Genomic DNA, 12,966 nt, shown 5'->3' with positions numbered 1-12,966 from the left:
AGTTATTTTCTGCTCCCCACCGCACTTCGGCCTTTGCCATTGCATTGCTACGGGTCGGTCGGTGGTTCCCAAACTGAGGCCTGTAGATGAGCAGTAGCAAAATTTTCACACTCTTGATTAAATGTTGGATGAGAACATGATGAACAGCTGCACCCAATTCAATTCATCCAGGTGGTTTACTACTTGTCTGGTTGGTCTTTTTTTTTTTTTTTTTTTTTGGCTTTACTCTTTGGCCTCCACCTTAAGTTTTGGCAAGGAGCTACACAATTACGTTTTTATTGCAAAGGCATGGAAACCCATTAGCAGTTAACAGAAGCATTTGGCCCAAACAGTTGGGGAACTACATTTCTCACTGAGGCCGTTTCTAGCCCAATCCCTGCTTCCCAAGCCCTTTCAGGCCACCCAGGTCGGCAGCCCCCAGCCCACTCCCCTCTCCCGGTAGAGACGGTGCGCTCGACAGTTAAAACCACGCAATTTCTGAAAACCGCCTGTATCCATGGCAACCTAAACCTGACACCGCCGAAGACCGACTCGTTTCTAACCCCTTTAACACATCGCAGAGGGAGGGGAAGCGCGCCCCCCCCGGCGTCTCCCGCCGCCCCGCAGGCACCAGCCTCGCCCCGTTCCCCGTCTCCCGTCCCCGCCGGGGCTGAGGCCGCGGCCCGGGCCATCCCCTCAAACTTTCCACCCCCGTCCCTCCCTCCCTCCCTCCCTCAGGACTCCGGGGCTGACAGAAAATGGTGGCGGCGGGAGGGGCGGGGCAGGGCGGCCTCGCGCCGCCAGCCTCGCGCGCCCAGACCCCAGCGGCCCGCGGGCGCCTCGTCCCGCGCCGGGGTGGGCGTTGCCCCGTCCGGAGCGGCGTCCCTCCCGGCCAGTGAGCGCGCCGCGTGCCTGACAGTTCCGCGGCCGCCGCCAATGGGGCGAGCGGGGGGGCGGGCGCGGCGGGGAGCGAGCGGCGCCGCAGGCCGGCGCGCGGGGGCACTCGGCGGAGGGCAGTGGTGCAGCATGATGCGGCTGTGGCGGCCGGCGCTGCTGCGGGAGCTGCTGCTACTCGGACCGCCGGGAGCGGCGGCGGCGGGCGGCGGGCCGGGACCCGCCGCCGCCGGGCCCAGGCGCCTCTTGCCGCCGCCCTCGGCCGCCTCCCGCCGCGGCCCGGCGCTGCCGCCGCCTCCGGCGCGGGGTTTGTGCACTCGCTCGGAGGGAGCCTTGGAGGAGCCGGGGAAGGGGGCGCAGGCGCCGCCGCCGCCGCCCTCCCCCCCCGGCGAGCCCCCCGCCGACAGCGGCCACAACAATAACCACGGCGGCGGGAAGGAGCTGGCCGGCGGCGGCGGGGGGGAGAAGTGAGTGCGGGAAATGGCGAGCGGGGGGGGGGGGGGGAGCCGGGCCGGGCCGGGCCGGGCGGCAGAGGATGCGGAGGCGCCATGTGAGCGCCGCCTTCCCCGCCCCCCCCCCCCGCCCCGGCTCCCACGCGTGGTGGCCGGGGAAGTGGCTGGGCGGGGCGCAGGGGCCTCCCGGCCGCTTCCCCGGCAGGTGTGAGAGCCCAGGCGCTGCTTCTCGGAGGCATCGCCTCTCCCGGGGGGGCCCCGCGGCGGCGGGGGGAGCGGGCCCGGCGGCCGCCTTCCTCCGGGTGGGTGCTCGGGGCGCCTGCCTGGGGCCGCGGTGCGGGGCTGCCCGGCCCGGTGGGGGCCCCCGCGGGGAGCGAAAGGCGGGTGAGGAGCGAGGAGGAGAAGACGGAGGAGGAGGGAGGGAGCGGATGGAGGAAGCGCAGACGCGTGGCGTGGGGAGTGCGGGTGCCTCCCGAGGCGGCCCTCACCGCTGCGTGGGGTCCTGTCCACGCCTTGAGCTTCCGCTTGGCTCGGGGTCCCTCCCACGTAAGGCAGCGCCTCTGTGTGGGGGGTGCCGGTGTTTTGCCTCACAGTACACAGCGTGCATTAGTCTGTTTTTTCGAGCGCTGCTACTTGCATAAAATATTTTCCAGGAGAGGTGAAAGCTGTGTCATCTTGCATTAATTATTAAAGTCAAGGTACGTGGCGTGTAGTTCTGCCTTGGAAGTTCTGCATCACTGTCTTTTCCAGGTCTACGTATAGTGTGGTCGAGGATAGACGTTACCACCCGTTAGTGGTGTGTACAAATGTTCCTAAGTGTGGCAGAATGTGTCCCTGTGCCACGGGGTCTTGATTTGTCCCTAAGTGACACAGGTGCATGCAGGTAATAGAATGTCAAGACTATATGTTCATGAAGATAATATTCCTTCACTTAGAACCTGAAACATTTGTAAAAAAATTGGTCAGGGACAGGTGTATCGGCTCCAATTTATGTCCCTGGTAAAGACCAGCAGCTGATACTGGGGATAGAGTATAACGATGAGGATGGATGATTCTCCTTGAACCATCTCACTCTGCTCTGTTAGTCCTCAGCATTATGCAGGTCTTGAAAAAGTCTTGTTCAGTTCTCACCCCCCTGATCTGACACTTTGCCCATTGCTTGTTTGAACCTGGGTGTACTTAGTATCTCTGGTAGCCTTCTTCTTTTAAAAGAAGTTTGACAGCTTACCTTCAAGCTCCATTAAGACCCATCTCCTTTGTCTGCGTTTGGAACATGTCCCTTGGCTTTCCTGTATGTAGCCCGTGTGTCTTCGTTGTGCTGCTTATGGGTTGGCATAATTAAAATCTAAAACCAGGCTGCTTTCTTGGGCTTTGCTATGCTTATTACCTGGATGAAAAAAGCTAAAGACAGAGGAAATAAGGCCAAGAAAGGTGTACTTTGTTTTGACACTGAGCAAAGTCTCTGTTAGCTTATGTTAAGAGGAAGTCTAGAAAACAATCCACCAGGCCAGTCAGGAGGGCTTCAGCTCTTAGCTTGTTAATAGTTCTGCTTTTGACTTGTGGTTTTTTTTTTTTTTTAGCATCAACTTGTACTCCTTGAACATGGCAGGCAGGGAAAGAAGCTATCTTCTTGTTTTCCCACCAAATGCCTTAGCTGCTCAGCTTTGTCCAAACCTTTTGTTTCGAATTAGCTCTCTAAATAATGTTTTAGAACAAAAAAATTATTCAGCTGTGGCTCAAGTAGGCAGGCTTTATAAAGATTGTACTTCAATTTTCAATGAGAAATACAGTCTGTACCATTTAAAACTTAGGAAGAAACAGTATGCCCACTCTGAGGGGGTTTTGAGGATGTTGGAAAGGTGATTTGTTAAAGAGGTAACATTTTTTTTTAAACTGAGCTTTTATAACAGCTTCCTACAGCTAGCATCAATTAGGGAAATCCTATAATTTCTATGTCTGGTAAACCTATGTAGTTGCAAACCAGTTATACACTTTTAATCATTTTTGGCTTTTGACAAAAGGATGTATTTGAAAGTCAGATGCTTGCTCTTTGAGCCTTACTGCAAAATGAACAGGGAACAATTATATAAAACATATAGCATATAGTTATGAACAAGGAAAAAGCTGGAAACAGTTTCTTTTCAGTTCAGGCTGTGCAGGAATTCCTGGTGGCACATTAGCCAGGCTGCTGGATACTTTAATTCTTATTTTTCTTAATGTAGACTTATGAAAATCTTCCTTAATCATTTGTAAATGGAAATCACTGCTATGTTAAGGCAGAGTGCACAGTTCAGAAGAAAAGTGAAATTCTTAAAAAGACAGGTTTCTGGACTAAATTGACAACTAGGCTAAGTCAATGCAGTCTGTGTGTTCCGCTGATTCCAGCATTTTGCCATCCAGCAGTATATAACATCTGAGTTGTGTTTGGCAGATGGTTTGTAGTCCCAACTGGGAAGACAATAGTCCTTTTTACGCTTTCTTTTTTTGTTTGTTTTGGGGGATTATTTTTTCTATTTGGTTGTAAGGTCATGGTTCTAGGATACTGGAATAGCCTACAGTGTTAAAAGACAGCACTAAGATTTTCTTGCTTTTTAGCTTGCCTGACAGTCCTTATGTACAGAGAGTAGGAGTTGCAAGTGGAAACCTAAAATGTTTTGTGTAAAGACTGTACAGAAATCTAGAACAGTTTAACTTCTCACAGAGGGAATAAATTACGAGGTCTTTGGCTGATGAAATAACTAGTATCCCATTGCATAACCAGATCCCCTTGTGTATTTGTCCTAAACATCTTCCGCCACCTCCTTATCCATGCTATCCAGCCTTCACTCTGTGTATCCACCTGAAACTTAATATATTTTGGAAAGGAAAAATATTTGAGTTTTAAACTGAAAGTGGTCTTAGGCTGGTAGTTTTGATTAATGAAGGTTGTGGATTAAAATGCAATCATATCTATGTTCATGCCTAAGTAATTTAAACATAATAACCTAGTACAGTCCTAAATTATTAGATTGTATACTGTTTAGTAGTGTTTACTTTTACTTTCATTGCGTGCATTGTTCACTTTTAAGTGTGCATTGTTCTTACATTTTATGCTGGACAGTAGTAGGATCAAACATAGTTTATCTTAGTGTAAGTGATTTCTAAATTACAAAGGCCTTGGTTATGATGAGACGGAGGAGCAAAACATAAGCAACATTTAAAAATCAAGTATAGCTAAATTGCAATAGTGATGAGTACTAGTATATGGAATATAACAAAATGTTTAGTGGAAGTGTTTTGCTTGTTTCTTTTTCCTTAATGACAAAGGGAGTGGTAGCACTCCTTTTTAAGGACAGGGATGAATTCTGGAGATATCTTTTAAAATTAATTTTGCTTTTGTACCCAGGCCAGATTTCTAGAGGAATACCTGTATAGTAACCAGGCAGTGGTTCATCTCACTGTCACTCCCGTCAGAACATGGATATAAGACTTGTAGACGCAAGAAACTGTTAAAGTGTGCTTTCATTAGACCTTTCATAACTTCCTTAGAGGCTAAGGTTTTGAAGCAGTGGTTCTTATTTTTACCATAAACGCTTTGATATCTACTATAATGTCTGTGTTTGGTCTAAGTTTATAAATATGTAGTTTTCTCCTAATCTTGCTAAGTTCTCAGGTAAATGGTTATCTGCCACTGTCAATGGGATCAGTGTCTAACTGTGTAAGTAAACAGAAAGTACTTATTTAGTGACTTTGCAGGTGTTTATAGCTCTTAGTTGGAGATCAGTTATCTGTAGTAAGGTAACAACTTCAAGATGCCTGTTTTCGGTAGTGACTACCAACTGTGGGTTGCAGCCCTTGCAGCTTTCATAGAACCATAGAAAGGTTTGGGCTGGAAGGGGCCTTAAAGATCACCTAGTCCCAACCCCCTGCCCCGGGCAGGGCCCCCTTCCCCCAGCCCAGGGTGCTCCCAGCCCCGTCCAACCTGGCCTTGAACCCTTCCAGGGAGGGGGCAGCCACAGCTGCTCTGGGCACCCTGGGCCAGCGCCTCACCCCCCGCACAGGGAAGAATTTCTTCCTTGTATCTAATCTAAATCTCCCCTCCAACAGTTTAAAACCGTTACCCCTTGTCCTATCCCCACACTCCCTGATAAAGAGTCCCTCCCAGCTTTCCTGCACCCCCTTTAAGCACTGGGAGGCTGCTCTAAGGTCTCCCTGGAGCCTTCTCTTCTCCCAACTCTCAGCCTGGCCTCCCAGGGGAGATGCTCCAGCCCTCTGAGCATCTTTGTGGCCTCCTCTGGACCTGCTTGATCAGGTCCGTGTCCTTCTGTTGGGGGCCCCAGAGCTGGACCCAGCACTGCAGGGGGGTCTCATGAGAGCAGAGTAGAGGGGGAGAACCCCCTCCCTCGACCTGCTGGCCACACTTCTCTGGATGCAGCCCAGGACACGGGTGGCTTTCTGGGCTGTGAGCAAGCGCGCATTACCAGCTCATGTCCAGCTTTTCATCCACCAGTAATCCCAAGTCCTTCTCCGCAGGGCTGCTCGCAATCCCTTCATCCCCCAGCCTGTATTGATATTGGGGATTGCCCCGACCCACAGGCAGGACCTTGCCCTTGGCCTTGCTGAACTCCATGAGGTTTGCCCGGGCCCCCCTCTCCAGCCTGCCCAGGTCCCTCTGGATGCCATCCCTGCCCTCCAGCCTGTCACCCCACCACACAGCTCGGTGTTGTTGGCAAACTTGCTGAGGGTGCCCTCGATCTCACTATGTCTTTGATGAAGATATTAAATAGTACTGGTCCCAGTATGCACCCCTGAGAGACCGTAGTTTGTGACAGTTTTGACGTCATATTTTTATGACTGGTGTCTTACGGTTAATAAGGAACCTGAAACTATTATTAACAGTATCGTATCTTTATATCTTTTGTTGTTCTTTAAATCCCATTCTGCATTTTGGCAGTTACCTCTTGAAGCACAAAGTAGGAATGTTTCACTGTATTTGAAATTCAATCTCTTATATGGTATAAATTTGAATTCAGCTTTTGTTAAAATAAAATCCTCCGTGGAATCTTGTATAAGTATCATACTGATACAAAAGGAAGAGCTGAAGGAAGGAACGATATGGACTGCAAAATCCTTGTGCTTGGTATTCCTGCCACCTTTTTGTCTTTGTAGTTAAAGAACAGGGTGGAACATCCACCAGTATTCTAATCCACAGGTTAGACTACCACTGAGGAAGCCTAGTTGTGTAATAGTCTGGTGCTTAATTTTTATTTTTTAAAGAAGGGAAATAAGTATCAAAAGTTGTTATTATTGATTAAATTGAATGAACTGGAATTTCCGCTTCAATTCAGCTGTGGAAATTGCAAGTTCCCTGACTTGAAAAACAGCTCTTTACAACGTGTGCTGAACAACACTATCTTGCTAAGTGTGCTCATGGTGCCAAAAACGTAGCTTTTAGGTTAAGCAAACATTAGTTACTGACATAACTGACCTGATAAACTGCAGAGCAAGCCTTTCCACCTCTATTTAGCTGATAAACTTTATCAAAAGATGGACTATTTGACAAAGAGCAGTTTTCTGTAAATATATTGAATGCCATCCTCTTTGCTTTGGCAGTCAGCTCAAATCCATTGTTAAATTAGCTGACTGACCCAATATTAAACAGCAGCAGATGTGCAAGATATGGAAACTATGTCAAGAGAGAATTTATGCTGTGAAAGGTGCACATGTCTTTAATAGATTAAAATCTTAGGGAGACAGATAAAAATCTTGGTCAAATGTCTGAAGTTTTTTTTTTTTTTGGTCACCCTTCCAGATAGAAATTCCACATTTAGAACAGCTGTAAAAGTGTGAGTAATAGCTCAGAAACTTGTAATTAAGTAGGTTATCAGCTAAAATTTCTCTGTGTTGGCAGTCTTGTTTTGTCAGAGTGAAATACAGGAGTTTCCTCTGTCAGATCTTCAGCAGTCTAGTAATGAGTCTTGTAGCATAGATATTCCTTAAAACATGAAATCTCAATGCTTTGGGGAGTTTAGTTAAATGCTCTATAAATGGGGCAAATGCAGGGGTATATATGACTATGTAACTCAGTATAGCTTTAAAGTATATAGTTGCAGGGTTAGGATGCTGATACAGGATGAAACTTTAATTAATACATTAGTAGCTTTGTTTGGGTTAGCTTGACTGGAGATACTGTTCTCAAAAGATTGGAAGTGCAGTGTGCTATGTGGAAGACTTGAATTTTCTTTAGGAAAAAGCGTGTTCAGTAACTTGCTTGAGGTAGTTGCAAGCATTTGTCTGTTGAATTGCCAGCCTGTCTGTGCATTAGTCAGCCAGCATCATTAAAAAAAAAAAAAAAAAATTAAAAAAATCCAGAGTGGAAGACAAGGAAAGTTCTGTTGGCTTACAAAGCTGTCTTCTGTTCTTGGTATGTAAGTACAGTGTTTTAAATAAATTGGAAAATGAGAAGTGATATTTTTACTACTACTGCTAGTTATGAGGAAAGGAGAAGGGAGGCGAGTCCAATCTGGAGGCTGTCTTAAATTTAAAAGGGTATTTGAGTATAATCAGATTTTTATTAAAAATAATCATACATCTGACCTGTTGTTGAGCTAGAGTAAGCTAGTATTGAGAGAGGAGTGAGGATTAAACGTCAGTCTGTAAGATTGCATTGGCCTACCTAGGGCCTGTGCTTAGTCGTAGTATTTTATTTTTGTAGTTATAACCCTGAGTAGTGATATTCAAAGTAGTACTAATCTTGTGAAAAGATTCATGACTAGAATTTAGGCCTACTTTTTGTACACACACTCATACGTGTTTACAAATGGATAAATTGCCACTGAGCATTCTAGTTTCAGGCAATAACTTTTATATATTACAGTATAGCAACAAAGTATTGCTGAAATTATTAGATTATAAGATAGAGCTTTAAAATCGATGGCTAAAATAATGTAAGGCTGTGTACTCTGCATTTTAGTTTGTTTATGTTTACATTTACTAGACAACTGTTATTTTTTAAAATTTATTTTTGCTTGTCAAGCATCATAACATTGGCTTTTTCTAAACTGACTTTGTCTAGAAACAAACCTAAGTACTTCAGGGGACTAAAAGAGTTGATGCGAAGCCCTTTGCTGTCGCTGCCTCTGGCAGTTTGAAGGCGTACATTCCAGCTGTATGCTGTGATGCCGTACTTGCAGGGGAAGTGTAAGGAACTGAGTACAGACTTGTGCTCCTGCCTGCTGCAGGGTGCTCCGATATGGCAAGGGAAGGTGAAAATCTGAGGTTAAACCTAAAGACAACTCCAAAGGCTTGAGGGAAAGCTGTCAGTATTGCAGCATTTTCTCTTGGAAGGAGTCCTGATGCTTACTCTGGTAGGTTTCCTTCACATTTCACTTAAAATGGCGGTGTGAGTTACAAAAAATGCAGGCATACAGGAGGCGTATCTCAGAGTAAAATAGTTAACACGTGGAATACTTGGAGAGCCAGTGTAATTACACTGATAAATGCAGTGACCATTCAAAATGTATCTATGTTGCACATTAACTTTGCTAAATACGCACAATGAGAGTTGCTGCTTCTGGTGCCTGAGCTGGTTCAGGTTACTGTATTATGCTGCAGATGGCTTTGCTTGCTTTCACTAACTGATGTGACTTACATAAGCTTGTAGAAGGACAAGGGTTTTAGGACTCCTAGAGGTTCCTAAAAACAGGACTGTTTTGAAGAAAATGATACACATTCATCATCTCTTTCTCTTGCCTGTTGGAACCATTGGGTCAATCTGCTCTTACAGATTTATTATGAGGCGTGTAGGTCTTTGAGTCTTATAAATACATTTATCCTCTGTGCAAGTAACATGTCTACCCTCTAACATCAAGAAGAGGGAAAATGTGATGAAAATTTCTCAATCTCCCCTCCAGCAGTTTAAAATAGTTACCCCTTGTCCTATCCTCACACTCCCAATGAAGAGTCCCTCCCCAGCTTTCTTGTACCCCCTTTAGGCACTGGGAGGCCACTCTAAGGTCTCCTCAGAGCCTTCTCTTCTCCAGCCTGAACCATCCCAACTCTCTCAGCCTGGCCTCACAGGGGAGCTGCTCCAGCCCCCTGGGCATCTTTGTGGCCTCCTCTGGCCCCTCTTGATCAGGTCCCTGTCCTTCTGTTTGGGGCCCCAGAGCTGGACACAGCACTGCAGGGGGGTTTCATGAGATTGTGTTTCATTGTGAATAATGCAAAAATGTGTATAAATAAAAATATGCATTAATCTATGCATGTGTTTTTTTTTTTTTTTTTTCTTCCAGTAAAATGAAGCAAGGTCTCCTCCCTAGCTTAGAAGATCTGCTTTTCTATACTATTGCAGAAGGACAAGAGAAAATACCAGTTCATAAATTCATAACTGTAAGTTTACTGTTCCAGACTGCTGTATGAAAGCTAACTACTACAAGGGGTTTTTTAACATGCTAAACACAAGAGTACAGAGCAAAGAATTTCTGTTAAACATGGTCAGCTGAAGTAAGGAATGTTAACACCCACCCCCCATACCCCTTCTCACTCCCTGGTTTCTGTAATTAAGTAAGGGAATGAGTGTACTAGTATTTTTATTCACTTCTTTGCTGTGCAAAAGAGTATGCTTGAAAGCTTCTGTGTCTATGGCAGGGCTGGGTAGCATTTGCACTTGCGTAAAATGTAATTGGACCAGTGTGGATTTCACATGACATTAATCCTTTGACATAAGACACAGCCGAAATGGCAAAAGGAAATGGCAAAAGGATCATTAAGATGTCAAAATGTCTCTGTGTTGGTGTCACAGTGGTGAATGTCTCTTACCTTGATAAATGAGACCAAGCAGTAGAGAACTTGACTGTAATAGCGTATCTTTTCATTTTAGTAATTACTGTTTTATTGTAATAGGCACTCAAATCTACAGGATTACGTACATCTGATCCCCGATTGAAAGAGTGCATGGATATGTTAAGACTGACACTTCAAACAACTTCAGATGGTGTTATGCTGGACAAAGACCTTTTTAAAAAGTAAACTTTCTGTCAATAATGTAACTGTAATTCTGAATGAATGTTGTTGACTGTGTGTTACTGTCTTAGGAGAGACATAAGGCATATAAATTGGTGTGTAATTAGAAGGGGAGTTGAACACACTCTTGATGATGATGTTTTCATGTGTGTTTGTTCTCTAGTTTCATGCAGCAGACATTGTGTGATCTCCACAGGAGTTTAATGTATCAGTGTTGCTTGCATGTGTATCTGACCCCAGACTGCAACTCTTGGTCTGATGCCAAATAAATTAATTGATGCAGCATGGAGTATTTAGTATGAGTACATAAAACCTCTCTTGCTGTGTCATCAGTTTTTAATCTGAAGTTCAGGGTGCTGCTTCTGTATAATGAAATGTTCAGTGCATGTATGTAGTTAATTCTAAAAGCGAGTATACAAAAAATAGAATGAAGTTAAATTTCGATATATAGAGAGATGAGAGCACTTAAGACTGTAGTCACTACTTGGGTCTGTTTTGGAAAAGGTTTATGTGCTATACTTCAGTCATGCTTTAAAGAAAAGTCTGTGGTCACTTAGCTGAACAATATAAGCACTGTTCAGATTGTCCTCAGTGCATTCTAAGCACATGCCTTTTCTCCCCTACTTACAGTTTTTGTGTGCCAAAAGATTGGAAGTTTACAGGCTCTTAAATTTTGAAATGAAATCTGTAGGCTATTTTTGAGCCTATTTTTTTTATTCCATTTACAGGATAAATGACATGATAATCCAGAATTTACTTCTTTCTTGAAGAGTAGACTTTTGTCAAAATTGATACATTTTTATTGTTCTGTAACATTTCTTGAATTTGTGAACTAATGGAGTTTAGAGCTATTTCCTGTCACTTAAAACTTAAAATATATTTGTGTATGTGTATAAAAAGGTGTGTTTACATATATAATTGTGTATATATATTATATACCTATAAGTATATAAAATACCTAGTATACAGTATATGCTTATATGATATATTTACATAATTTATGTAAATATAAGCATAAAGTATATATTTTTTAAGATACAGAAACTTCTTTGGAAGTACACAGAGAAAAAATGAATATGTGTGTGTGACAAAATAACAAACCAGTGAACTCCTTAATCAAATGTGGGATACTTCTTAAAAGTGCAACATGGACTAGCTTTATTCCTGTATTTAAGTTCAAGACTGTCTTCACTGGTTACTTGTCAACACAGTAAAAACTCTTAAGTTGTTACAGAGTCAGAAACCTTCCAGACTGTATGTTTGGACTGGAAAGGAAAAGCTTTCGCTGTTGTGCATTGTGTATTTACTAGAAGGCTTGTTTGTAATAGTAAACTATGAATTATGTTTTAGGCAAGGACTCTATATTAAAAAAAGGACAAGTGATTGCTAATTAGCAAGATTAGTCTATGTTCTACATCACATTTCCAGGATTTGATCCTCTGTGTTAGGAGACTGGATGTTACTATCATAATTTGTAGAAAACTGACATGGTTGTTTCTTGTGTAGGGAGTTTTGAACATAAAGACTATACAGAAGGTAGAGAAGTGATTCTCCTTTTCACAGAGCAGATTTTTCTTTGCAGCAGCAGGTGTTAACTAAGTTTTGGGGTTTTTAATTTATAAGAAAGGTTATCTGTCCTTCCTAGGCACACTGCATTTGCTGTGTAGAGATTCATACAAGGTTCCTGTATTTTTTCCTCTCCAAGTGTTTATGGTGTGAAATACAATAATATATCTAGTCAGCTGTACTTAACTCCGGACTTTGAAGCTTCAGTTCCCTAAACATCAAAGTCAGTGGTATAATTCTCCTGTTGAATTTGAATCCAAAGCTGCTAGATCAAATAAAGCATCAAGGATAAGTGACATGGAATTAAGTGATAGCATATGCTTGACTAAATCAGTCGAGTCCAGTAGAAACAGTACATTACCTGTAAAATATGTTGGCTCATGCATCTGTACTGTCTATCTCTGTAACTGAAGTTTCAACACCTTTTTAGTGGTTCTAAACATTAGGCTCCAATTTGACTAAAATTGCTTTATTTTGAAGGTTTTTGGCTTTACAGTGCTGCCCATGTAAATAAAAATTTGGAAGAAATTTCCACATTACAGACAGAACAACCTGGGGAATTAATGTTTCATCTCCAGAGTTCCTTGAGTTGAAGGCTTCACTGGTGAACATTTCAGAGAGAGTGCCTGACAAATTTCTGGAATTATCTGTTCATGTTGTGTCTGTATAACATAACACATGGTCTTTATGGCATGAATGTTACCTTGCTGAGAACAGCCTGTTTACTGAAGGCAGCGAAGCATGCTGTGTGAAATTTTTTTTTTTTTTTTTTTTTCATACCTTAGCTATGGTAGTATTTAATAAAGCAGCAGTAGTGCTATCTATTGCTAGATGAAACTTAGGCAACTTAATAAATATGGAAGATTATACACTCTCATCTTCCTCATGAAGCGTGCACATTTTGACATACCCTGTGTTCTGATCTGTTTCTGTGACACTGTAGCTAATTTGTAGAAAAATTTCTAATAATCTTTGTAGGAAACGCTCCTCCCCCTCTTAACTTTTCCTTTAACTCCCAGCTTGTTCCTAACAGAAAAATCAAAGGCTTGCATAAAGCCTGATTTCTTAACTAATT

General features: G+C 43.6%; 1 protein-coding gene across 3 annotated transcripts in view; it reads left to right on the top strand.

The window, feature by feature from the left end:
- Positions 1–962: 962 nt before the first annotated feature.
- Positions 963–12,966, top strand: part of GLS (glutaminase) — a 67,125-nt gene continuing 55,121 nt past the window's right edge. For 2 of the 3 annotated variants that reach the window (XM_042808560.1, XM_042808561.1), the window contains exons 1-3: positions 963–1,340; positions 9,596–9,692; positions 10,206–10,327. In XM_042808560.1, coding sequence (XP_042664494.1) covers positions 1,006–1,340; positions 9,596–9,692; positions 10,206–10,327 — 554 coding nt within the window. In that variant the 5' untranslated portion in view covers positions 963–1,005. Of the gene's footprint in view, positions 1,341–1,511; positions 1,628–9,595; positions 9,693–10,205; positions 10,328–12,966 lie in introns of those variants that run through there. The other variant, XM_042808562.1, reaches the window with a different exon arrangement.

This window comes from Tyto alba, unplaced genomic scaffold (genome assembly GCF_018691265.1).
Source record: "Tyto alba isolate M040663 unplaced genomic scaffold, T.alba_DEE_v4.0 Super-Scaffold_7, whole genome shotgun sequence".
Lineage (NCBI taxonomy): Eukaryota > Metazoa > Chordata > Aves > Strigiformes > Tytonidae > Tyto > Tyto alba.
This window is presented reverse-complemented; position numbering and strand designations above follow the sequence as displayed.